Here is a 10760-nt window from a genome sequence, read left to right on the forward strand (position 1 = left end):
CAGAAAACAGGGCGAGGCGCAACAACCTCCGATTTGTAGGATTTAGGGAAGGAATCGAAGGGTCCAACATTGTTGTAAATAAAACAGCGGTATTATTAAGCATTAGCTGAAGCCATAATGCATCAGTCCAAATATCTAGTATAGGGATTTCATTTTGTATTTCGAGTCCACCATTTTCATGCCCTACATTGCCATGTGCTCAATGTTCTGATTGTCCTACCTCTCTGCCAGTTACACTGTGGATTCTACCTAGCAACAGTTATTATTAGTCCTTCTTGAGAGTGTAGCGCATGCTCAGCAGAAGTAACAGTTGTTCCTTATTAGCATAGCCCTCCCATGTTCTAGAAATACTGTTAGCTCCACCCACTGATATATTTGGAAATGTCCTTACGTGGTTGTAACCTCTGTCTAAGCTGTAAGCTGAACCCCTTCAACTGTGTATAAAAGGGGCCATGTGCTTGTATTCAGTGTGCTACTCTGTACAATACTGTAGAAGTGTTGTGGAGGTTGTATCACCACCTTTAAAGGTTTATTAAACTATGTTTTTGTATTTCCAGTTTCCTTGCCAACTTCATTTGTAAGTCTAAGGACTTTGTACACAGAAGGGCGAACCCTTTCGGTACCTTTGGGCCTTGCTGAGGCCTGAACTCATCAATTGGCGCCCAACGTGGGGCTCATCGGCGACTCGGAGGCTCGAAGGACTGGTCGTGACGAAGGAGTGGAACTCTGCCGGGGAAGTGATCACTGCCAGCGGCGTCTTTAGTCCTGGCATCCTGAGGTATTTCTTCCTTCCTTCCGATCTGACCATCTGGGTGGCGCCGGTCTTCGACTGAGACCTCTTCTGTCGGTTTGCTGTGGATAAGCTGTTTGAGCAAATTGTGGAACTTGGCAAGTGGAATCTGGACGCTCGTGCTTGGTAAGGACCAATGTATGGTAATTACTGTGAGTGTTTATGGTAGCCAGTGATTAGCAAGGCAGTTTTAGGATACGCTTGCTGTGGCTTATGGATATGGATATGGATATGGAGATGTTTGGATGATCGATCATATTATGATTATGAATATGGGTATATATGCGTTGCAACACATATAGGTAGGCAATGTGGAGCTTTTTCTCCAACATATGGTTGTGAGCGGCGCAACGATTAAGTGCCATTTTTCTGTATAATATTGTGTATTTCGCACTATTTCTAGCATGCCTGCTTTTAGCGCACTACGTAAGTGGTGCTGCTGTGGAAACCGGTTAAGTCTTGAAGAATCGCAGCCGGCTCCCCCAGAAGGGACGCCGAATAGGGACATGTATATTAAGTTTGGTCTTTCCCCTATAATGTACAGCACATTGTGGAGGAAGTATACCAAGAAGGATCCTGAGTTGAGATGGCCTTTGTATGGTTCGTTTGATGTGCGCAAAATTGAGTATGTGGAACAGTGCCTGTGTAAGCGCCGAGCGAGACAAGATATGTTTGAGAGTGTGCGAATGTGGGTGAAAGAAGTACGTGAGCGTGAGAAACGTGAACATGCGCTGATTGAGAAAGAGCAGAGGAAGAATGTGCGTGAGAAGGCGCAAGAAATGAGACAACGTGAACAAAAAGATGCGGAAGAAAAGCGGGAAAAGGAACGTAGATTGCAGATATCTGGCCAATATCCCATTCGTCGGCCTCTTTATCCTGTCCTTAATAATGCTGATGATGATTTTTCATTACTAGATCGTTCTCCGCCTCCGTATGCTGGCCCGTCTGCTCCGAAAGGGGAAGATGAGGATTCTGGATCATTTAAAGATAAGGTAGACACGCGGTCTAAGCTAACATCTGATCGTATGGCGGAGCTCCGACAAATTTCTTATCGTATTCTTAAGGGTACAATTCCTCTTGCTGAAATATTGTTGTCTCTTGAAAAATGGCCGGACAGGGAAAACATTTATTTTCTTGAAACCTTTTCTGATGAAGTAGTCGGGGCTTTTCGAAAATATTCTCCTGTTCTTGAACCTGATGACATAATACAAGATAAGAAAGAATTGCGTAAAGGTCTCTTTTCTCCTTCCCAGGCAGCTGATGCAGTTCGACGGTTATTCGTATTGCGGGATGAGGCGTCTCGGTTACGAGAAGAAAAGCGACAAAAGACGGTGAACGACAAAGAGACGGGTTTGAGTGGCGACGGGAAACAATCACCTATCTTTTCTTCAGATAAGGTCGATATTGTGCATGTTAAACCTATGCGAGAGGCAGCGCCTTTGTATGTTCCTCCTAAAGGAGCGGGTACTAGTTCAGATAAAGATTCAGCTGATGCCCGAGGGTATTTTATCTATAATTGGGTATATACTCCTTGGAATAGAGCGGATGTTATGGCCTTAAAGAAAGCGTTACCTGACCCACGGAAAAATCCTGCTGCCTTTTATGAGGAAGTTGAGGGGGCTTTGAATTCTTGTACTATGACATTAGCTGACATTGATTTATTCTTTGGTCTTATATTACCCCCTGACATGTGGAGATCAGTACGGAAAATTGATGATTTAGTGACGTTTAAAGCTAAATGGGAAGACATTGAGGAGGAGGACAGAGCTAGGAAACCTGCGCAGAAACCACCCCAGCTCATTCTAGACCTCCCTGCTGCTATTTTGATTAAATTAAAGACGATTATTCCCCCTAAAAAGATTGACTGGACTATGTTAGCATCTTGCAAGCAAAAGATAGATGAATCAGTTTCTGACTTCTTTACGCGATTTGAAGAAACTTTTCACGATTTCAGTGGTCAGTCTCTGACGGATGACACGGGTCGACATCTGTTTGTAGACAAATATGTTTCGAATTTATTACCGGGAGTAGCAGCTCGGTTGAAAGCAAGTGAAAGCTCCTGGACGACTTCGACTCCGGCATCCCTCCTGACAATGGCTCAGTATTATGAGCGTCAGGAACTAGAAGCAAAAAGTAATGAAGATAGGAAATCTAAGGATTTGAAAACAAAAGTTATGTTAGCACAAGTGTATGGACCACCCCAGAGAGGAAATAATAGAGGTGGTCGGGGTTTTTATGATTCTACATATAACCGCACAGACTTGGCTAAAGATCAATGTGCATATTGTAAGCAACGAGGCCACTGGGCCAATGAGTGTCCTTTAGCGCGAGAACACAGGGCTATGGGACGGGGTAGAGGTTTTGGGAGAAATCGTGGGGTTTTTTCTGGACCACGAGGTAACCTAAATGACAGGGCTAGATTCGAATCTAGGGAGCAACAACAAGGAGGGTCTAATACCTTTGATAGACGAAATCAGTATCAGATGTCTGACTATGTCCACCCCGAAAGTCATGATTCCCAATATGCATAGGATTGCGTAGGATGGGGGGAGGAATCAGTTGAAGTACCAGTAGATCAGAGGGGTCCTTATGTTACAGCACATGTTTTGGGTTCTACTGATCAGTTTCTGGTTGATACAGGGGCTACTCGTAGCGCTTTGTCTAAACAATTGGTTCCGAGGGCTCCCCTGTCTGGCATAACGATCACATCTGTAGGGTTCGATGGAACACCTTCTCTTAGCCCATTATCCCAACCCCTTGCATTTCATGTCGACAAATTTACAGCACCATGTCCATTCTTGCTTTCCTCAAACACGCCTGACAACATTGTGGGTCTAGACATGCTGAAACATTTTAGAGTCACAATCCGCTGCTCCCCTGAAGGAGTACGCGTGATTTTAAATGACAATTACCCTGCAAAAGAGAGAGTGTGTATGGTCGCTGAAAGTGCTGCATTAGCCTCTTTACCTCACACGTTGTGGGCTACTTCAGACACTGATGTGGGACAGATGGTCATTCCCCCGGTTCGCATTAGTGTAAAGGAGGGAGCTGTGTTGCCACGCCTGCCTCAATATAGGATTTCACAGGAGGGTGAGGAGGCGCTCATACAGATTGTGCAGGATCTCATTCGAGTGGGGGTGGTGGAAGAAGTCCCATACAATGTTTGTAACAGTCCTATTTTACCAATCTTGAAGAAAGACACTGATACTAGGGTATATCGATTTATTATTGATTTGAGGGAGGTGAACAAGATAGTGGTGCCCCAATACCCTGTTGTTTCTGACATCACGACACTCCTTACCTTGGTCCCACCAACAGCGACAACATTCTCGGTTGTCGACCTGAAGAACGCCTTCTTTTCGATCCCTATTCACCCTGATAGCCGTTACCTCTTCGGCTTCACTTTGAATAATCGATCGTATAGATTTTGTAGAATTCCACAGGGCTATACTGAGAGCCCTAGTATCTACAGTCAGGCATTGAAAAGACAGTTGGATTCCTTTGTCTTGCTTGAGGGGGTAGTGCTTATTCAATATGTCGACGATATTTTGTTGGCTGCTGACACCCCTGAGCAATGTGAGACTTGTACGTTGTCTTTGCTTTCCTTTTTGGCTTCTCACAATCATAAGGTATCTAAGAAGAAATTGCAATTCTGTAGACCTAAGGTGACCTACCTAGGCCACCTTTTGTCTAAGGAGGGGCGTGCACTTACATCAGATCGTATCCAAGCCATCCTGGACACACCAACACCTTCTACACAGAAAGATGTTCGAGCATTTTTGGGTCTTACGTCCTTTTGTAGGCAGTGGATACTGGGGTTTTCACATATAGTCAAACCACTGTTAGCGCTATTGACAAAAGACACTCCAATTCCCCTTCCTTGGACAGATGAATGTGAAAACGCTTTCCAACAGTTACGTCAGGCCCTTTGTTCAGCACCAGTGTTAGGCACTCCTGATTACACGAAACTTTTCACATTATATGTACATGAGAGAGATGGATGTGCGTCATCTGTGTTAGTACAGATGCACGGGGACAGGCAGCGTCCGTGTGCATATTTCTCGGCATTGCTCGATCCTGTCGCTCGGGCATTGCCGGGGTGTTTTCGTTCGGTCGCAGCGACAGCTGTGTCAATACGTCAGAGTGAGGGAATAGTGTTATCTCACAAGCTGTTAGTGTTGGTTCCCCATGCTGTTGACGCCCTTTTGAATCAAACAAAGACGCAGCATTTAACAAGTGCCCGTCTGACCGGATATGAACTAACGTTGCTGGCTCCCCATATCACATTGAGGAGATGTGCTACGTTAAATCCAGCAACATTGTTACCATTCCTGACGACTCAGCCTGAGGCACAAGAAGCACATGATTGTATTTTTGTGACTGAGGAACAGACAAAGGGTCGTATCGATCTCCAGGATACGCCTTTCTCAGATGTAGATGGAGAATTATGGGTGGATGGCTCCTGCCTGAAGCTACCGGATGGTACGACTTCGGCAGCATATGCCATCACTACTTTGTATACTATCGTGGAAACAGCACGCATACCACAGAAATCAGCCCAGGCAGCGGAGCTGATAGCATTGACACGAGCATGTGAGCTTAGTGCAGAGTTGTGTGTGAATATTTATACAGATAGCCGCTATGCTTTCGGAGTAGCGCACGACTTTGGCCTGCTCTGGAAGGAAAGAGGTTTTCTGACATCACACGGAACACAAATTATGTATGGAGAACTGGTGCACAATCTTTTGACTGCCCTGACATTTCCTAAGAAGATAGCTATAGTGAAATGCAGTGCACATAAGAAAGTTATTGACAAAGTAGGGCAAGGAAATGCTTTCGCTGACCAAGTAGCACGAGAAACTGCAATGAGACCTGACTCCACTTCAATGTATGTTGTGAAGTCACAAGCAGAACGATGGCATGATGCTAGGAAAGAAGTGAGGGAAATACAGAGGGTTGCTTCTGATAAAGAACGAGAGCAATGGTCTGAAAATGGAGAACTAGATGATGAAGGTTGTTGGCGCAACAAACAAATGGATAGGTGGAAGTTGCCCACAGCTTTTGTCCAACCTATGGTTCAAATGGCACATGGGCTAGCACATGTTGGAGCCTCAGCGATTGTGAAATTGCTTGCGCAAGTTTGGGAGCATCCAGAGATTGCTAGCACGGCCAAGAGAGTGGTACAGACCTGTATGATCTGTCTTAAATACAACCCAGGGAAAGGAACACGGACTCCAGCAGGAGGATTTGAAATACCTACTGCACCTTTTGAAGTCCTGCAAATGGACTATATCCAACTTGAACGCTGTAATAATCTAAAGTACGTCTTGGTGGTGGTGTGTGCTTTCAGTAAATGGATTGAAGCCCACCCTACTAAGGACAATACTGCAATGACTACAGCAAAGGTGCTACTGAAGGAGTTCTTCCCTAGGTATGGTGTTTGTAGACTATTATGGAGTGATAACGGGCCTCATTTTATAGCAGACGTTATCAAGTACGTTCTGAGAGGTCTGGGGATAAAACAGAAGTTTCATGCAGTGTTCCATCCACAGTCGGCTGGCTTGGTGGAACACTACAATGGAACACTGAAGCTTAAACTAGCAAAGATCCAGGCTTCCACTTCTCTGACTTGGCCCGACGCTTTGCCTTTGGCATTGTTGTCAATAAGATCAGTACCACACTCCCGAACCGGCCTTACACCGTATGAAGTGGTGTTTGGTCGCCCCATGAATATTTGGGGAGTGCCCAAACCAAGTTCCGTATATGATGTACCTTGTGTATTGATGAATGACTATCTGGCACAATTAACTGATAACTTGGTTTCTATTCATCAACAGGTTCGAGAAGCACTCCCTGACCGGTCCACAGGTGAGGGTCATAGTCTCCGACCCGGTGACTTCGTCCTCATCAAGGCGTTCGAGAGGACGAGTGGCCTGGAGCCCCGATGGTGCGGTCCCGAGCAGGTTCTGCTCGCAACAAGAACGGCCGTCCGAGTGACCAACCGGAAGAACTGGATTCACTCCCTTCATTGTCGCAGAGTGCAACCCGGATTGGTGGAGCCTGCCGTGTTGACTGACCATCGAGAAATCCTGACTACAGAGAAAGGCCCTGCTGTGGTACCTGATGAGCAAGAGGAGTTCTTCCCGGACCCGACGACTTCTGGAGTAAGAAAATACAACCTTCGACCCAGGAAGAAGTTTTCTGCTGTTTAGACTGCTGTCAGAACGGCCTCTTGGTTGGTGCAACGGAGAGCCGATGAGGCAAGGGGGGGGATCAGCCTTGCATTAGAGTAGTGACACCCGTCTTGGCCCGTTGGTGAAGAAAACAACAGCCGCCTTGGGGGAAGAGTTCTGACAGCCTTTTTTTTTTGTTTCAGGAAGATTTGCGAGACATTTGTTCAACATGGAGAGAAAGAAAGTGATCTGCGCCTTCGGATTTATTGCTAGTGTGGCAGTTGTTGCCATTATCACGTGGTTTGTTGAGGATGTAATTCCTGCCCGTGATCTATATGTGGTTTCTACACCGGTGCCAGAGGAGCATTTCTTTTATACGCTCCCCTATCAGGAATCAAAACACCGCTTGTCCTTTGTAAATAACACCTTCATTCAGATGCTACATCATACCCACACTGCTACAAATGAAACAAATTGCTGGATATGTGGTATGATGCCAGCGCACCAGAAGAAGGGGGGAACACCGTTTATACCTCTCCCTTTCTCTCATAATGGTTCTTGTCGTGCCTGGTATACTCTTCTATTTGCCACAAGAAAGCCTGCTGTTGGAAGATTACTTTTTAGACTAAACAAAGAATGTCACCAGAATAAAGAAGGCTATCCACAAGCCAATGGAACTATATGGGAGTGGGAAGAATATCGACCGGACAATGAGTCTACTCCCTACATTTTTACGAACACTAGAGACACTGTCGAAAGTGAAAAATTTGTGATCTCAGTTGCACAAGCACAAGCGGACTTATGCGTACAAAGTGTTGGGTACATCCCTGTAGGTGTTAGTGATTGTATTAAAGTCTTAAATATAGATGGTCTGAATAATAGCACATTTTTAGCATCCCATAATACATATTTTGTATGCGGTAATAGAGGATATTATCGATTACCAGCTGGCTGGTCAGGAGTATGCTATGTATCGTTTTTATTACCACCAGTGTTTTTAGCACCTGCCACTTATCATAAAGACTTGAAATTGTTGAATAATGCCACTGTGAATAGATACAAACGTACTTTATCTATCGATGATGTGGACCAGACCGACACTAGTTTGCAGCAATATGTAGATTTTAACCTAGGGTTATTCTTTTTTGTTGGAGCTGCCCTAAACAGTAGAAAGATAAGAAGATTAACTAGAGTTGTAGAGGCAGTGACCAACCAAACTGCTGCAGCACTAGGAAACGTAACTGAAGAGTTGCAAATTACTAGAATTGTTGCCCTGCAAAACAGAATGGTGTTAGATGTCATATTAGCAGAAAAAGGAGGAGCTTGTAGACTTATTGGAAGTAGCTGTTGTGTCTTCATCCCAGACAACTCGCCTTATGTTTATAATGCCATAAATAAACTGCATAAAATAGCTGCTGACATACATGTAGATAATGGTACATGGACCTTCTCTAGTTGGTTTTGGACCTTATTTACTACATGGGGTTGGAAGATCCTCACTGGCCTTTGTATAATAGTAGTAATTCTTTTTACTTGCTGTATGTGTATTCAATGTGGTCCTATGATATGTTCTCTTTGCATTACCTCTTGTATACCCAATAAGAAAGCTGTTTCCGAAGCTGCTTATCAAAAGAGTCTAACTAAAGAGATTTCTAACATTATGAGCATTGACATTCAAGATGAGTTTGATGACTACCCTATGAAATGGAATGGCTTCAGCTAACGCTGAAAGGGTCGTCTGTTGTAAATAAAACAGCGGTATTATTAAGCATTAGCTGAAGCCATAATGCATCAGTCCAAATATCTAGTATAGGGATTTCATTTTGTATTTCGAGTCCACCATTTTCATGCCCTACATTGCCATGTGCTCAATGTTCTGATTGTCCTACCTCTCTGCCAGTTACACTGTGGATTCTACCTAGCAACAGTTATTATTAGTCCTTCTTGAGAGTGTAGCGCATGCTCAGCAGAAGTAACAGTTGTTCCTTATTAGCATAGCCCTCCCATGTTCTAGAAATACTGTTAGCTCCACCCACTGATATATTTGGAAATGTCCTTACGTGGTTGTAACCTCTGTCTAAGCTGTAAGCTGAACCCCTTCAACTGTGTATAAAAGGGGCCATGTGCTTGTATTCAGTGTGCTACTCTGTACAATACTGTAGAAGTGTTGTGGAGGTTGTATCACCACCTTTAAAGGTTTATTAAACTATGTTTTTGTATTTCCAGTTTCCTTGCCAACTTCATTTGTAAGTCTAAGGACTTTGTACACAGAAGGGCGAACCCTTTCGGTACCTTTGGGCCTTGCTGAGGCCTGAACTCATCAACATGGTGGAGTTCCTACTAACATGGTTACTTAAAACACTGCCCCAGGCGACGTTCTCCAACTGCTTTATCATAGAAAGAGCGCACAGAGCACTCCTCGCCAAATCATTGGTGGGAGCGCGACCCAGACCGGTCATTGCGAGATTTCTGAACTTTGCCGACCGAGACGTAATTCTACGTGAAGCCAGAAAGTTGGGTGAGATCCGGGTAGAAAACTCACAAATAATGATCTTCCCAGACTATAGCCAAGAAGTACAGAAGATGAGACGTTCGTTCGACGCGGTGAAGGCGAAGTTAAGAGACCTAAAGATCCAATATATGCTGCTATTCCCAGCTAAACTTAAAGTCATCTATAAAGAAAAAACTTACTTCTTAACACATCCAGAAGATGCATGGCAATGGCTGGAGGAACGCCCGCCGCTCAGGAGGCGAGAGGAAGGTGAATGGGACGCGACGGTTACGGGCGCCACACCAGGGAATCAATGGGAGACAGTGAAAGCACGACGGACACGCAGAACGAGGGCAACGGGGAAGATGCAAACGACGCCGTATCCCTCGCAAACCCGGACTCCCAGGAGACAACAGAACCCTGGTTCTCCGCAACAAGATAGCCAAGCAGGATCCAGGTTCCGCAGTTTGGCTAGCCAGGACCGCTCTGAGGGAGAGGAGGACACAGGAGGCATCACGTCGGGCAGTGACGAGGCGGAGGTTCGGTCACTTCACCCTCTGGTGGCGGCAATTAATGAGATGGAGCGGGACGCTACTAAAGAAGGGACCCACAATCAGGGAGAAAGTAAAGATCTCAATACCTGATCAGGGGACGAGCTGGATGGACGAGATATCGGCTCCAGGACTGGACACACGCAAGTTGTTTTCACGCCACCTATTCCTTATTTATATAGTGTTTTTGGTTTTTTCCCTCACACTGAACTACTGTACAGAATTGTAGACATTGTGGGAGTATATCCTTAATAGTTGTTGTTAGGCAGACAAATTGGGGTAGCTCTGTAGAGGGTAGGGGGACCGAGGGGGGCGACAGGCCTTTTTCTGCCAGTAGGTCCTATCTTAGTTCGGGGTAGAAGATGGGACTGAAGGGGGAGGAAGGTAGGGTGGTGGTAGTGGGGAGAAGTTGGGGTTGCTCAAAGGGTCAGAATGAGTGGGACTCATGCAGTTGGGGAGGGTTGGTTGGGGGGAGGAGAGGACTTGGGGGGAGGGGGAAGGGGAAATCATATCATAAAGGCCACACAATCTGGCAGCCCAGAAGCCATCCTCACACAAGAGTCCAGCATCACAACATAGAAAATAAGGCAGGATGTCGGGTGATCACATGGGGGCGAAACGAGAACAGGAGGGATTCAGTGTAGTAACATGGAATGTAAACTGGCTCGGCAGCAAGATCAAGAGAGGTCTAGTGAATGCACATATAAAAAGGCTAATCCCTGACATGATCCTGCTGCAGGAAACGCACCTCAGGG

At 45.4% G+C, this 10760-nt stretch overlaps 1 protein-coding gene across 1 annotated transcript; it reads left to right on the forward strand.

Annotated features, from left to right (window-relative positions):
- Positions 1–491: 491 nt before the first annotated feature.
- On the forward strand, positions 492–10098 carry LOC144820215 (uncharacterized). The gene is made up of 3 exons (XM_078677820.1): positions 492–506; positions 6628–8399; positions 9362–10098. Exons 2-3 carry the CDS (start codon positions 7193–7195, stop codon positions 10096–10098), a joined length of 1944 nt encoding a protein of 647 aa, XP_078533946.1. The 5' UTR covers positions 492–506; positions 6628–7192.
- The last annotated feature ends 662 nt before the right edge of the window (positions 10099–10760 follow it).

The sequence above is a fragment of the Lissotriton helveticus genome, chromosome 2_1 (genome assembly GCF_964261635.1).
Source record: "Lissotriton helveticus chromosome 2_1, aLisHel1.1, whole genome shotgun sequence".
Classification (NCBI taxonomy): Eukaryota; Metazoa; Chordata; class Amphibia; order Caudata; family Salamandridae; genus Lissotriton; species Lissotriton helveticus.

Coding starts and splice junctions, on each gene's coding strand:
- LOC144820215 (XM_078677820.1), top strand. CDS start 7,193: ATGGAGAGAAAGAAAGTGATCTGCGCCTTCGGATTTATTGCTAGTGTG. Junction 8,400..9,361: donor TGACATACATGTAGATAATG/GTACATGGACCT, acceptor GCTTTATCATAG/AAAGAGCGCACAGAGCACTC.